General features: G+C 35.3%; 1 protein-coding gene across 5 annotated transcripts in view; it reads right to left on the bottom strand.

Moving 5' to 3' along the window:
• The window catches only part of PPP1R12A (protein phosphatase 1 regulatory subunit 12A), a 182,613-nt gene that overhangs the window by 49,684 nt on the left and 116,224 nt on the right, over window positions 1-16,705 (bottom strand). For 4 of the 5 annotated variants that reach the window (XM_027842495.1, XM_027842491.1, XM_027842492.1 and 1 more), the window contains exons 9-11: window positions 11,437-11,561; window positions 3,291-3,503; window positions 926-1,020 (exon numbers count right to left, since the gene is read on the bottom strand). In XM_027842495.1, coding sequence (XP_027698296.1) covers window positions 926-1,020; window positions 3,291-3,503; window positions 11,437-11,561 — 433 coding nt within the window. The remainder of the gene's footprint in view (window positions 1-925; window positions 1,021-3,290; window positions 3,504-11,436; window positions 11,562-16,705) is intronic. The other variant, XM_027842494.1, reaches the window with a different exon arrangement.

Below are 16,705 nucleotides of genomic sequence, written 5' to 3'. Positions count from 1 at the left end.
TCTTGGAAATTGGTCAATGCTACAAATCACCGTATTGGTTATTGTTTTGTTGATTGTCTAGACTTTAAAAAGTGACAGAGAAAATGTGAATAATGTAGATTAAACTTAAAAGCATATTGTGTGTACATTAAAAAAATAATCCAGATAGCTAGTTGTTAAACATTTGCCAACAGGGGCTATGGCCAGATCTGCAGCAGCTTTCACAACAGAATATTAGTTCTTCAGTCTGAACAAAACGAGGTACACACCTCTGTGAGCGCAATTAACCAAAACAGGTACTGTAAACTGCAGCCAATGGTGTGGTTGATATGCTTTCTGAGTCAGTTTTGAGTGAGTATCTGTGTCTCTCTTCACTTGTTACATCTGTTTGATTCCAATTTAGCCAAAGCTCTTTCTGTTTGTGGTTACAGCAATTAACGTAACCAATGCTAGTAAAGTCTTGCTTACTTTCTAAGACATTGTCTACTGACTCTAAACTGAGCTCACCAATGGCTAATCTTTCCGTTCCTCTGGATACAGGTGGATATGTGGCTATTGAACTATTGCTTCGTGAAATGAAGTCTTTTTTTCTGCTGCTATCACTTGATGAAGGTAAAATTTTTCCATCACACCCCAGGAATAAACTTGCATATGTTTATGAAAGGCCAGTAAACTTCTCAATCACTATAGAACAGAATTGTTCATCCTTTCTGCCTTTTTAAAATGTTAGTTAAAAAAGCTCATCGCTTAACAGATGAGATGTATAAATGCTGTTTTCTCATTCTTTTCACAGGTCTTAGAAGGGAAAGAAAAGGGACACTACTTGGCATTTAAATGGAAATTTTAAATAAAATGGCATGCCCACCTTAACTAACTTCAACGATTTTTTTAAAAAAACCTTTTATAAAACTAAAGCAAATTATTTAGATTTTACTGAGAAAGTCACCTGTTTTCTTTCTCCTCAATGTCTGATGTACTGGCCAGACGCCTAGGTATTGTAGGTGTAACATATGCAAGTCTAGTTCCTTTGTTATCTTTCTCCTGCAAGACAAGGAAAAAATTGAAGTTAAACTAAAATACAACCAATATTTATTCAAAAATGTGTAAGTATTCAACTATTGGAACTTAAAAGAATATAATTAGGAACCATGTGTTCTAATCTTGGCTTTGTCACTGCATGATCTTGGGAAAATGACAATTTGTAAGGACCCTGGTTTTCTGATTTGTAAAATGAGGAAGTAGAACTAGATAATCTCTAAGACTTCTTCCATCACAAATGCCCACAACGCTAATATTCCTTATTTACTGTTCAAGCCTTTTGCCTTTATTAAAAGATCACCTAAAGTTTGGAATTGAGAAAATGAGAATTCCTTTACCATTCTGTGAAATTTCCTATATCTGGTAAAAATAAACTACTCAAAATAATGTAATTTTACAGTTTGAGGGCTCTATTTATTCATTTCAAAGCTACAAATACCTCAAAAATTCTTTTTCATCTGATTCAACAAGGTCAAAAACATTTTTTGCAGATACACATTACTAGTTGTTGGCACTTCAAAGTATTTTTGCATGCTATGTTACATTTCGGTTAACATAAGTTTATTCTCACTTTTTGCTACTACTGAATTGCGGTATATAATGACTTTAAATTAGTTCAGGAAGCTTTATTATTAAAAGAATAAAATGAGAAGTCATTGTTTAGTGTGTCGGGGGAATTGTTCTATAATTTAATTTTTATATAGTTTTCCATCAATATATTCTTGTGACATCTTTAAATAATAACTCTTAAAAGAAAATGCTGGTAAAAACAAATCCAAAATTCAAAAAAATCAAACTGGCTTATAAGCTACAGTTAGAAGGGCAGCCACTGAAGCAGTCCCTAAAAACACATATCTTGGCCAGGCATCGTATATAGGCTAGAACTGGAGGAGGAAACTGGGCTGGGCAAACAACTCATTTAAAGATCCCAAGTGCCTCTGTGATACAAGAGCTTATCTTTTCAATACCATCAGTGCCCTCCTCTGTGACTGTGAATCGCTGAACACCAAAATTTCCAAAACATTAAAATTTGAGGTGATCTAAATATAAAATAATGAATAAACACATATAATATGAGGTAGGATATGGTATATTACTACGGGTGACATATGTAAGACATGCAGTAATTATAATATTAGTTAACATTTATATATAATGCATACTGTGTTGCCAGGCATTATCTTAAGTGCTTTATGATCTTATTTGATTCTCACAACAACCTTGGGAGGTAGGGACTATTATTAACTCCGTTTTACAGAGGAGGAAACTAAGGCAAACAGAGGTTGTGACTTGTCTAAGGTCACACACAACTACTAAGTGTCAGAGGCTGGATTTGAACTCAGGTCTTCCTGACTGCAGATCCAGCAGTTTAACACTGCTAAGCAGTGTGAAAAATATAATCAATGGAAGAGGCAGGGAGGACACATGGCAAGAATGAGGCACAGAAGACAAAAAGCACTGATATATTGATACCTACAAAATGTTAAAACGTGTAAAAGAATCCCCATTTAATAGTAGTCAGACACTGTATAGAGTATTTATGGGAGATCATATAAAAGAATGACATGATATAAAATTCATTAATGGGTACCTGCACCTAGCAAAGCACCTAAAGCTTAAATTCTAAGCAAAAGTGAAGTTTACCCACATTAAATCACACAACTTAGTAATCCAGGCAATTAAAACATTGCACTCCACATCCAGTACCTGTCTAGAGCAGGTACTCAAATGTACCAGGCAAGGTATTCCATGATAATTTTTGCTCTTTCTAATTCTTATTAAACATGAAGTTCTTCTTCCAGGACAGTACACAGTAGATCTAGTAGGATACGGCATCATTCCCTTAGCTCACTGAAGCCAAGCTCATGGCAGTGGAAACAATAATTGCCTAGAGTTATAAGAGTTCTCACTTATTAGCTATTTTACTTAAATTCCCTCGGTCTCTGTTTCCTCATCTGTAATCAAGCAAGTAGGACTGATCCAGAGAAGCCTGGCGCTGGAGTCAGAGGATCTGAGTTCAAGTCACTTAACTTCCCCGGACCTCAGTTTCCTTATCTGTAAAAATAAAGGAGCTGGAGAAGACAGCTTCTGCAGTCCTTTCCAGCTCTAGGTCGGTGATCTTATTGAGAATTTTAGCAGCTTACTGGAGAGAATCAAGTAAGATGATGCATATCACAGTAACACTGAAGTACCAATGAGATGTGCAGTACCACTAATGATTACTAGCTATACTATCATGGGAAAAACAATGAGATACATGGGTGATAATTTACCTTTTCTTTATTATCCAACGAAGAAGAAAGCCTGGGGCTGGATGCTGAGCGCATAACCCCTGCGGTGTCCTTGTCTTTCTGGGCTTCTTTAGAGGCTGTGATTTCAGCAAGGGCACCGTAGCTGCCTGTCTTCCTAAGACCAAGCCGCCAAGAAGCTGGGGATTCATCCTTTCTCTCCTCTTCCTTTGGAGAAACCTTTGTAGTAGTTGGAAACTGTTTTTGTTTGTAAAAAGTAGGGGGGAAAAGTAAATCCATCATATTAGGACCAGAATCAAGATGACACTTGTAAGCAAACAGGACATAAAAATATGACCTTAAGAGAAAATACTGTTTTCCTATGTTAATGACTTCATCAATAATGGGGACATCCATAGCTGAAAAAAGGGAATAGAATTTTAGAAGTTAGGCTTACAAAAATACACTCCACACATTTTAATCACACAGATGCCAAGATGCAAATCTAGACAAAGCAGAGGTAATCACACAGTAAAAATTTAAAACCATGCAAATGTAACACTGGCATTTGGATTAAGTTTGTTATATTGGAACCTAAAACAAATTCTCGTACATACAAAATCCTCACCAGAAGTTTTTCACCCTTACTGGGCACAAGAACAATGCCAGTTTTGCGTAACCCCTGCCTCCATGATGCAGGATCTACTGATTCCGCCACAGGAATGATAGGAGGAATGAAATCAGACTAAAGCCAATTAAAACATGACATGTAAAGAAATGAAGATTGAAAGAAAGAACACAAAAGAGTTAAGAAAAGACACCATATTCATTTGCTCACTTAAGTCCAGAAACTAGAAATATCGATCTTAAACTTTAAAATAATTGACAATTAAGCTTTACTCTTAACACAGAAGACAGCACAATGAAAGAAGCTGTTAGAGAAATAAGCTGTATTCCCAAGACAGTTAAAATTAAACAACATTCATTAAAATAGCAAGCCAGAGTACCTAGTGCATAAAAGTAGCTCAATTTAAAAATATAAACAAAAGAACACCAACCACTTTGAGGCCAACAGACCTCAAAATGTGAAATGTGAATTTTGGTTTTTGGCCAGTCGTACAGTTTGCTTTAAAAATTTTGTTGTATAGATTCAAAAATGGGGAAATAAAGCAATGGTTAAATTTTTCTGATCCAAATTTAATATAAATTAATTATATGAATTCTCAGGGAAATTAAAGTTGGAATATTTTAAGAGATAATAAAGGTGTTTATTCTTGAGAGATTGCTTAAAAAAGACATTTTTATAATTTAACACAATTTACCTCAGGAATGATTTTTGATTGATGATTACTATAAGAAATTTGAGCTTCATAACTAATTGAAGAAAACATTCAATTCTATTTGATTGTGAGCTCTAAGAGAACAGGAATCACATCATATTTTAACTTTGTATTTCCCTCCAATATCTCCTCTTCAATATTCTGCACAAAGCATATGTTTACTAAAAGCTTGAAAGAGTTGGAAGATAATGTGTCTTCACATTAGGACTAGAGTCTCAAATTTAAATTAGTATGGTATTAATTCCCATGAAAGAAGAAAATTCAGACTGATACTACCCAGGGCCAATGGAACTGCTAACAGGAGTTAGGAAACAAGAAAAGAATGGTGCTATTTTACAGGCACACTTTGTTGCACAAAGGTGATACTGCCCAATGTGATCCTCTGACGTGGCTCCAAATGATTTTTGACTGTGTCTCAAATAAATTATATTCTCCTCAATGGGTAAAAATTTGCTCATTCAAAAGTGTTGCAGTTTTTGAAGGTAATTTTGAAAAAGGGGGAAAAAAAACCCTTTTAACAGTGGCATTATCATTATAATAAATGTATACTCTCTTCCTAGGGTTACTAGCTTTGAAGATGATTAGTTCTTTGAATGGATTAGTTCTGCTGAACTTGTTATGAAATGAGAGTACAATATACTGCTGAAATTGGTACTTTATTGTTAATTAAATACCACAGAAATGTCCTCTTGCCTATAAATAGGGTTACTTTACAGACTTTGAGTTGAGGTTTCCAATTATAAAACAAGTAACCAAGAAAAACTAGAGACACCTAACAAATAATACCCTAAAGTAGACCACTTTAGAAAGTAAACAGGCTGATAAATTTTTTCAGTACTAATTTATGGAATTAGGTTAAAGGGCATATGAAGAAGAAATGTTTCAGTTCTTCAAACAATGTGCCTTATTTAATTCTGCATTTAATGATGACTGTACATACAATTTACCAGAACATAATACTGGAGAACTCTAATTAACTGAGATTCTACTGTATAAAGAAAACTATGTTTTAATTAAGATGATTTATTGTATATATGTGAGGTATTAAACAAATGACTGATGCACAAAAGTATCTGTAGATACTAGAGGACAATGGACAGACTCTAGAAACAGAATATTACTAGAGGAATTGAAATATACCAGAATGGAGATGAAAATATGATTCAGCAGATCTCGAGAGGCAAATCAAGGGGTTGCCAGAGATGGTTTTATTGTGTATCCAAAGGCAGTAAGACATTGATCATCTTCCTACAGTCAGAGCAAAAGAACCAAAATTCCAAACCACACACAAAAAACCACTATGAAAAACCGCAACTCACGTGCCAGTGTAACGGAGGTTGAAGAACTTGGTGTTAACACTCTTCAAATTAAATCAACCAAACCCCTGATACTTGCTGGCTTCAATGCAATGGTAAACAAAGGGGAGGATGGCAAACTTTCTGATGGAGTGGTTGTAATAAAAGTTGGGTGGAACAAGTGAATAGAAAGTAAGATCAAATGATAGAAGCACTAAGAATGCTACATGTGCTGCTGTTGAAGAAGGCACAGCTTTAGAAGGTGGCTTTGATGCAAATGGCCTTATTATTCACTATTATTAACGGCCAATGAATTTCGGCAAATGAGGATTTTTTAAAAAATGAAATAATAAAAGACACTCAAAATTCCCGCAGTGACCATTGCTAAGTATGTAGGTTCAAGGCTCAATGACAGCTGAGAAAATTTTACAAAGCTCTTCAGAGACTGGTTATGATATGATGTTTGGAGATCTTATGAATATGGTTGAAAAAGTTTTGTTGGATGCTATTGGGTGGCTTCTCTGTTTATTATAGCAGAAGCTGTCACTGAAATTCTAAAAGAAGTCTTAGGAGGAAGGAGGCATGGATGGCATGGAGGGAGACATGTTCTAATTTCCTAGAATAGTGCTCTATCACTATGAACTGTGATGTAAGCAAGTCTTAAGACAGTGGTCCTTGTTAACTCCAGAAGTCAGTTGGAGAGAGTGTGACTCAATTGAAAGCTGATATTTAAGAAAATCACTTAATGATCGGTTATTGGTTTCAGTTGACAAAATAGATAACAGTTTACTGTTTTCATTATTCATGCCAAAAGATAATTTATTTTGTGCTTTTTTGAATAAAAAGACATTTGTACATTCCTGATAGAGGCACAAGATCCATGTATACTTAAATCAGTGGAGGCAGTTTTACTATTATTCTGCTAAATCAGAGTTTTAGTGTTTAGCCATCACCACAAAGTTCCAAAGTGGGATTTTTTTGTGTGTAGATGAAGACTAAGATTACGAACAAAGTGGAATACTACCCAATTATGAGATGACCCTTGTATAATAAAATGGTTTGAAATAAAATCTATAAATAAGTTGATGGCAAAAATGAAAAACGGACATAGGAAAAGATATGTATATTACATAACATTTTCACATATAAGTTTAACTGATGTGAATGAAGTTATGCTGAATTGATTTAAGGATGTAGGCTGCAAAAAAAATTTTTTTTATTTTTAGGCAATTGGGGTTAAGTGACTTGCCCAGGGTCATACAGCTAGTAAGTGTCAAGTGTTTGATTTGAGGTCGCACTTGAACTCCGGTCCTCCTGACTTCAGGGCTGGTGCTCTATCCACTGCGCCACCTAGCTGCCTCTGCTGCAAAAATTTTTTAAACTAACCTTGGTACCATCATATTTGAACTCAGAGTATGTTTGGTTTAAGGAAACAGAAATACTACTAAAGGAAACCAAGATAAAAAACTAGCTGAACCAGATAAATGAAACAGAGAGGAGGTTTGTGCTAGAAATGATAATCTTGAGGATACAGAGGGATCAATCCTCATGGAAGAAAAGAAACCAAAGATATGGAAGACTTTACCACTACCAGGAAGAAAAGAGTGAAAGGGAAAGCATCAATCACTACTAACCCAAATGACTACTTTACCACCAAAATAAAATTTTTAATAGAACTGATATTATTTCAAGGATATTCTTGATGAGGACACTAGAAGGGAATAGGCAAAGAGGCTTTCACAACTGATATTCCATAGTGCATCACATTTTAGCACCATACAATTGACTAAAAGATGGAAAGAATACAAAATGTTTGGGTTTTGGCTAAAAAAAGTATTTGATTCAGTAGAACAAAACATTTTAACTTTAAAAGCTCTCCTTCAACAATGTGTTCCCCACACGATCCCTTGAAATATAACCTGATTCATGGATCCTCTGTTCTATTTGATTGCTGATATGAGTGAGGCATCAAACAGAGACACATATGCTGAGCGAAAGTTCTGTCCTTGTCCCAAAAGAGCCAGCGTACAGTTCAAGTTGAAGATTCCCTCCAGATGCTCTTGTATGTGGGTATCATGGGATAAATACTAATTGTATCAACTCCAAGAACACTGCAGGACCTCCTAAATGAGACCCACAATCATTCAAAAAGAATGAAAATTCATGTGGATGAAGAATGCCTATCTTCCAGATTTTGAAATGCAATTCAGTGGAAAACTTTTAAGAGCTCACACACATATCACACAGCACAACACACAGACAATAAACTGAGCTCAGCGTTGAACAGAAGAGTGGGCTGGGTTGTTTTGGGGAAATTGAAAAGTCCTTTCGATGACCCTAAGACCCTACCTGAAACACAGGCACTTAAAAAAAAATAATAATATTCTTCCAATGATTTTCTATAGCTGAGTCATAGAATACTAGAGTGTGTCAAAAACTGAAATTGAGGATGGCCCAAAAGACAATGAAGAGGTATGAGGTGAGGATGCAGAGAAAATGTATGCACAAAAGAGAGGATGTGCTGGTTCCATAATGAGACAATGGTATAAAATTGCCTATGTGCTCCACTGGTATTCTTGCAATGTCAGAAAAATCAGAGGAAGGTCCAGCACATCTGGTTGGTCCCCCATGCTGACTTTAACAGAGGAGACAGATTAGAATTACACTGGATTGGCAGGCATGGATGTATTGCAATTTGCATCAATGGAGGGAATACCCAATCAAATTAATTAATCAATGAGCATTTATTAGGTGCCTACTACTATGTGGCTGACCCTGTAGACATAAGCCCCTCAAAATGAAACAATCCCTTCTCACATGTACTTATATTCAAATGGTAGAGACACTCAGTACATAAATATGTAATGAATAAATACAAATAAACACAAACTAGTTAAATACGAGGTGTTTAACTACCTTGAGCTAATTCTTAATAAGAGGTAGAGGTAAGGAAGGAGAGAATTCCAGTCATGTAGAAAGGTCAGTGCAAAGGGACAGAGATGAGACCTAAGAGTGTTGTGGTTGACAGAGAGAAAGCCAGTTTGGCTGGATGGCAGAGGGCAAGAAGAAGGAATAATGTCCAAAGAAGGTAAAAGCACTGAGGGTTATTATAATCATCAATGAGATAATACTTTAAAATGCTTAGCACATTGTCTGGCACATAGTAGGTGCTATATTATTAATTTTGTGGGTGGTGGTGGTGGTGAACTCTATAATTTCACTGTATCTCTTCTGCTTTCATGCCATCAAAAAATGGAGTGTATTTTTACATTTTTATTTAAATTAAAAAAAGAAAGAAAGAAAAAACACAGGTCTGCACTGAGAAAACTGGTATAAAAGGGCAGGCATAATATTTTGGCAATAAATGTATAATCATAAATAAGGTCTCTCCTAGTCTAATTTTCATCCAAAGTAATTGATTAGTATTTTCATATCTTCTATGTAAGAAATACTTATGAAAAGTGTATTATGTAGAAATTATAGCCTTGTAATATATCCTCCTCTCCCCCCGCGCCACAATTGTTAAGAGTCACAGAAAATTTTTTTATAGTGGATAAAATACTGTTTGGAGGGAATAGAGGTTCAACAGCTGGCTGTGTAACTTACTAGTTTTTTTTAACTTTTGGAAAGTCATGTCATCTTTCTGTATCTCAATTTCCTCATCTATAACCCTGAGATTAGAACACTTATATACAACACATTGTTGTATCAAACAAGATAAAATGTGAAATAATTCGTAAATTATAATGTGATGGGGACAAAAACTATAACATTCCAAATCTTCAACAGTACCTTGAAACCAATAAGGTCATACCCAGGCAAAATGACATGAAGTATTTTTGTGACTGAATAATAGATGATAGAAACTTGGTATGGTATAACATCTTCAAATCTCTGTCCATTCTTTGTCTAATCTGTCAATTTCTAAATGTGCTATCGTGCCCATTTAGGGGAACAACTGGGGGGGCGGTGTGTGTGGAGATAATTATTTCTAATAAGGAAAATTGGCATATGGAATTGTGTTGTTTCATTAACCATGTTGGAAGCAGTGGAAAACAATGCTGGGCAGATGATTTCCAAGTCCCCACAAATCTACTCTCAGTCAATTAAAAAACACAGATCAAGCCCTCCATGTACTGCATTAAGAACACTGGTGATACAAAGAAAAACAAAACCAATTCTTGATCTCAATAGATTCACAGTCTAACAGGATATTCAACGTGCCAACAAATAAGTACAAACAAGCTCTCTCTAGGGCAGGGGTGGGGAACCTGTGGCCTTGAGGACAATGTTGTCCTGCTAGGGTAAATTAGAGATAATCTCAGAGAGAAGGCATCAGCATTAAGATGAATTGGGAGAAATTTTTGAAGAAGGTGAAATTTAGTTAAGACTTGAAAGAAGCCAGGGAAGCCAAGAAGCAAAGATGAAGAGGGAGAGAGAGCAGTAAAAAGTGGGTTTGGGAGGAACAGGACAGGACGGGAATGGATTTTCTGGTATGAAGACAACCATGGAGGCCAGTGCCACTGGACTGTGGAGGACATGGAGGAAAGAAAGGTTTAAGAAGACAGGAGGCAGGAGGGAGGCAACGTGTGAGGGGCTTTGAATGCTATAGACAATTTAACATCTGATCTTAGAAGTAATAGGGAGTCACTAGAGTTTACTGAATGACAGGGTAACAAGGTCAGATCTGCACTTTAGGAAAATTACTTTGACAGCAAGGTGGAGGATGAATTGGAAGGGGAAGAGATTTGTGGCAGTCAGAACAGCCATCCAGCTATTGTAACGATCTAGGATCAAGGAGGTGATAAGGGTCTGCACCAAGGAGGTGACAGTGTCATAGGAAAGTAGCACACATGAGAGATTTTACACAGGTGGAAGAGACAGGCTGGCAACAGAATGGATATAGGGAGTGACAGCGAGGAACTGAAGGTGAGCTCGGTGACTGGGAGGAAGGAGGGCGGTACTCTTAACAAGAAGGTCAGAAAGAGGGAAGGACTTAGGAGGAAAGGCTGTACGACCACGGACAGATTCCTTACACTCAGATTCATCATCTGTAAGAGGGGTATAATGACAGCTATAGTACCTATCTCACATGTTTGTTAAGAGGTAGATATAAAATGAACTAAGGTATATAAAAGCATTTTATACATGCTAAAGTTTGGATGAATGTCAGTTATTGTTATGCAAATATGGATATGGTTAGGAAAAAGTTTTCCCATCTGTAAGCCTAGTACTACTCCATCCATAATGTGATTTGTTTTATTATCAATATTCATTTCCTCAATCAATTTTTCTTGGTCCTGTTACAAACAAATGAAATAATGAAAATGAAATGAAATTGCACAAGTATCAACAAAATACAAATGTTGTACGGAAATGCCAGTTCAATCTATAAAAACCTGACAAGTGGCTTAATGTTCCAAAACCAAATATTTTGTGAATACGATATTTTCAAAATTAAAATTAGTAACTAATTATCAGTATGTAATTGTGAATAATCCATTTTGTACCTCTGAGCAAAATGCACATTTCAATGAACAGATTTTTTTTACTTACCTTTTTAATAGGTGATGTAGGTGTCACCTGGCCAGAAGATAAGGTAGGTGTTGTGACAGCTACGGGAGCTGCTGGCACATTGGAGGTATTGGTGTTAGTAACAGATGCCAAAGGTTTTGTTTTATCTTAAAGACATAAAATCAAACATTTGGCTATTAAGAGACAAGACTAAAAATATTTCTATTCAACTTCTTTGACGTGAAAAATATAATTAAATCTTCTTCTGAAATTATTTTTCTAAAATAAAAACACTAAAAATGGTGTATGGGAACTCTCAATATGTAAAATGAAATATAACATGAAAATAAGGTCCAAGAAAAAGGTTACAAAAAACAGGTAGATTCTGCTGCATTAATAATATACATAAAATTCAGTAAAAACATGGTAAATGGTCTCTAGACAAAATAAATGTGATCATACAACTCTACATTGACTTCTTATATATAGTATAAAAATTTAAAAATCATTAAAACAAGCATTTAAAGAAGTCATGATGAAGACTTTGTTTATTACTAATCCTCATTAGTAATGAACTACTGGGTCTCTGAAACGAGTCCATAAAAACTAACCAGCTACCTAACTTTCTCTCTCTCTCTCTCTCTCTCTCTCTCTCTCTCTCTCTCTCTCTCTCTCTCCCTATGACAGACAGCACTGACTAGACATAATTACAAGCAGAAATAGGTTAATAACCTTTGTTGCAACAGAAATTGAAATATAATGCATATGAAAATCCTAAGTAACTGGGGACCAAAAAAATGTTTGCCTGGCACATAGAGATGTGTAAAGAGAAAAGGTGGAATTCTTACTGATATGGAGGAGGAATTGAACATTCTTGAGAAAACATTTGTATACTCCATCATACTACTCTCTACTAGTTTTCAAAGAAATCTTCCATTTTAGTGTTAATGTGTTATCTTCAAAAAACAGCAATATAACATGCACTTTGTTTTTTCTATTTTTTCTGGTAATGGTAACAGATTTTTAATGACTCATTGATGCTTTTCCCCAGTTTCCATAGCAAGTAACAAATGGGGGTAAAAGGTGTAAACTGTGGCCATGTAACAAAGATGTGAGATAACCACCAAATTTGGAAATCAACTAAAACCTCACTGGCACCTACAATGAACTGCAATCCAGTTCTTTCTTTCTTAAAGCCTACATGGCTCTTCTATCTTAGTATGGACTTTTAAGAACCTAATTAACCAATCAACTGATGACTCGTTGCAAGAATCAAAGGGGGTAAAAAAAAAAAAAAGCACAATTAGAATTTTTCGTTATAAAAAAAATCAATTTACTTCCAATTAAAAATATGAATGAGAGATTTGAAAAGGATTTTCACAGATCATTCAAAAGAAATGGGAAGTTTTATTCTTGTCTTGAGCTTTCTTTTTTGGTTAATAAGAGAGTGGTCTGTTTTTTCTAACTAGGTAGGTAAACTGTTCAAGATACAGTTTTTTTTAAGTTACTTTAAGTAAAATATTTTTACATGAGCTACTATAAAAGCTTAAAAAGGAAAGACAAAGTTATATACATTAAACAGCCTTTAACAAAGAAATGCCCAATTTGTCATTTTGCCAAATGAAATGACAAGTTAGATTAAAAAAAAAAAGGCAAAAAGAAATCACAAGGACATGTAAATTTCTTGTCAAACTATTTAAAATACAATGGACTTTTTAAACAAGAAGAATAAAATCATTCCTTTGATTTTATCCATAGAACTTGAGGAACTTCTGCTCAAAGGCTAAAATGAAGGCAAAAAAAGGGGGAGCCAAAGGCTGGTCTTTATTGGTTTCATGTTCAGAAGGTATTACTTTTAAAACACAGAATCTTCAGGATATAAAGGAGAAAGAACATGGAAGACAACTAAGGTCCTGTACCTTAGAAATTGATACTTGAAGTACACCTAACACCTGCAAGGTAGGTGCTCAGGGGAGACCTAATAGTAAGTCCACAAAAACGTAGCATTGTTGGAACTGAAGAGTCAGAAAATGATCCCAGAATAAACCAATGAACAAATGAAAAAGCATTTATCAAGCACTTACTAAATGCAAAGCACTGAGCTAAGTATGCCCTTTAGATATCAACAGAAAAATAGGATGTTACTTGTTGTCAGGAAGACCACACATTTTAGCTGCAAGGCAGATGGAGATCCCATATTCCTTAGGTACGTGCCAAAGTAGATGGTAATACACTTTCTCTAATGTCATTCTCATTTACATAACTATATCCATTTCTAATGTTGAACAATTCAGCCAGGGCCAAGAGCTTTGAGGGTGAATACTTTCTTTTTGGGGGCCTTGAGTACCTAAGGTTGCTGAGAAGGCAGACTTGCAGTAGCTACAAAGGAAGTGCCAGATCACATCTCCACTTGGGTTGCTTTCTAAACATTGACTGCAGGGGCCAGGCTGGTCAAGAATGAACCAAAGCAATGATATACAAGAGCTAAAGAAAGGTTACTAAGACAATGGAGTATGGATTGAGAGTGGATATATGCATGGTTAGGCAAACTTAAGTAGGGAATGGGGGTGTGGGAATGACTGAATGACCTGGGGCGAAGTAGGAAACAACCACCTGTAAGCATCTTATAGATGGGAGGAAAGTGGAATATGACTTAATAAATATAATGCCTTGTTTACATCCACAGCAAGCTCACTTTAAATATCTTTGAGCTGAAGCTCAATAAAGTAAAGGTTTGTTCCAAGTTACTATTTAACCTAGAAGGTTATAATGCAGGATTTCAGATACATGAAAGTGAATTCCCACAAGAACATAAGCATGTGGGACCTTCATGGCAGATGGAATGAGAGGGGTACAGAAATTAAGAAGAGAATTTTAATTCTGTCTCTTTGATACTATAAATGCCGTATGTAATTTGTAGAATGCCACAATCAGCAAAACATCAAAAATAGCAGGTACATTGAAGGGCAACAGCAGTAGACTGTAGTATATTGTCCAAGCAAGAATTTGCATAAAAGATTCAAACACATTGCAAAATCAGCCAAATTTATAAAAAATAAGAGCCATTCCCCAATTGATAAATGGCCAAAGGATATGAACAGGCAATTTTCAGAAGAAAGGAAAGCTATCAATAGTCACATGAAAAAATGCTCTTCTGAGGTACAATAACAAATGCTGGAGGGGATGTGGAAAAATAGAGACACTCCCACACCCTTGGTGGAGTTGTGAACTGGTCCAACCATCCTGGAGAACAATTTGGAACTACGCTTAAAAGACTATAAAATTGTGCATACCCTTTGATCTAGCAATCACTACTACTACAAAAAAATCAAAGAAAAAGGAAAAGGACTGTGACAGCAAAGAAAAACTGAGGGGATGCCCATCAACTAGGGAATGGCTGCACAAGTTGTCGCACATGATTGATGGAATACTATTTTGCTATAAGAAATGACAAACTGGACATTTTCAGAAAAACCTGGGAAGACCTATAAAATCTGATGCAAAATGAAGTAAGCAGAACCAGGACAACAATGCATACAGTAACAGCAGTACTGTGATGAGGATCAACTGTGAAAGACTTAGCTACTCTGATCAATACAATGTTCCAAGAAAATTCCAAAAGATTTATTATGAGAAACGCAATCCACCTCCAGAAAGAGAAATGAAGAACTCTGCAGTTTAAAGCATATTTTTTTCACTTTCAATGTATGATATAGGTGGACTGGTCATATAGACATATGAGGGATAACAGCTGACTGGCCGGCCAGCCTGTGTGATATACTGAAGACTTCGTATTTATGGTAGAACATGGACAAGATGGTTGGTGATCTGCTGCTGTGATCGAGGGAGTACTCACAATGAAGAGATCACAAATTCACTGAAGTATGGCAGGAGAATTTTAGAATTATATATAATTTCAAGAACTCTTTCAGTAGTTTAGAACCTGACTTATCATGGCCTAATTTTAGCACATGGAAGGAAATCTGTCAAAATTTTAATTCTCTGCTTCAAAACACAGAATGAAAACTGTGCCATGTACTAATTTTTCCCCAATAAACAAAAGCAGAAGCATCTAAGTCGATTTATGTCTCAATAATTTAATAAAATGTAAGTTGTATTGATTTAAAATTACTGATCTAAAAAGGCATTTTTAGTTGGAATGCTTTGCATATAGTAAGTGCTCAATATGCAATCAGAGAATGAAAGCCTATTTAGTCAACTTCATAAAAAACAATTTAAAAAATAGCTAATAGTTACTGGCATATAATTAAGATTTGGTCAACAAACATTAAACACCTACTATTTGCCAAGTACTATATATAAACAGTCCAATTTGTACCAATGAGCAAAATGTATGTTTAAATGAATACATTTTTTCTTACCTTTTTAAATAGATTCACAAATATTTTCAGCAGTATTATTTGTAATTGCAAAAAACTGGCAAAAATCAAAATGACTAATAGCTGGTAAATGATTGAATAAACTCTGGTAAGTAACAATGGAAGTAGACAGACTAATAGCTAATAGTTACTGGCATATAATTAAGATTTGGTCAACAAACATTAAACACCTACTATTTGCCAAGCACCATAAACAGTCCAATTTATACCAATGAGCAAAATGTATGTTTAAATGAATACATTTTTTCTTACCTTTTTAAATATTCACAAATATTTTTAGCAGTATTACTTGTAATTGCAAAAAATTGGCAAAAATCCAAATGACCAATAGCTGGTAAATGATTGAATAAACTCTGGTAAGTAATGGAAGGAGACAGACTTTGGAGTCAAGAGGACCTTTTGTTAGAATGGGAGACTGTGAAGGTCCATTCCCATTCTAAAGTTATGATCCTATGTATATTAATGTAATGAAATACTAAAATGCAAATTAAAATAACATGAAGATTATGAGAAAATATGAACCTTTATGAAGCAATGCTAAGTCAAGAACATTGAACAAGAACAGCAACATGCACACTGACTACAACTATACAAAAATAAAAGTGCATACATACAAAGAGATAAATAACCAGTGAACTGAAGGAAATAAAGGGAAAAGCCACTAGAATGCTTGATAAACATTTAAAATATATTTGAATAGGTTCAATATCATTTTATGGTATGATACATTACATGCAGAATTATATGTAGGTTGTTCCCAAAGTCTTAGTGCACCTTTAAGCTTTAAAAAGTTTACAACTGAGGGGCAGCTAGGTGGCACAGTGAACAAAGAACCAACCCTGGAGTCAGGAGGACCTGAGTTCAAATCTGACCTCAGACACATAACACTCACTAGTTGTGTGAACCTGGGC

Source organism: Vombatus ursinus, unplaced genomic scaffold (assembly GCF_900497805.2).
Source record: "Vombatus ursinus unplaced genomic scaffold, bare-nosed wombat genome assembly UNPS02014874.1, whole genome shotgun sequence".
In the NCBI taxonomy this organism is placed as follows: domain Eukaryota; kingdom Metazoa; phylum Chordata; class Mammalia; order Diprotodontia; family Vombatidae; genus Vombatus; species Vombatus ursinus.
Note: the sequence above shows the minus strand (reverse complement) of the source record. Positions and strands in the feature narration are given on the sequence as shown.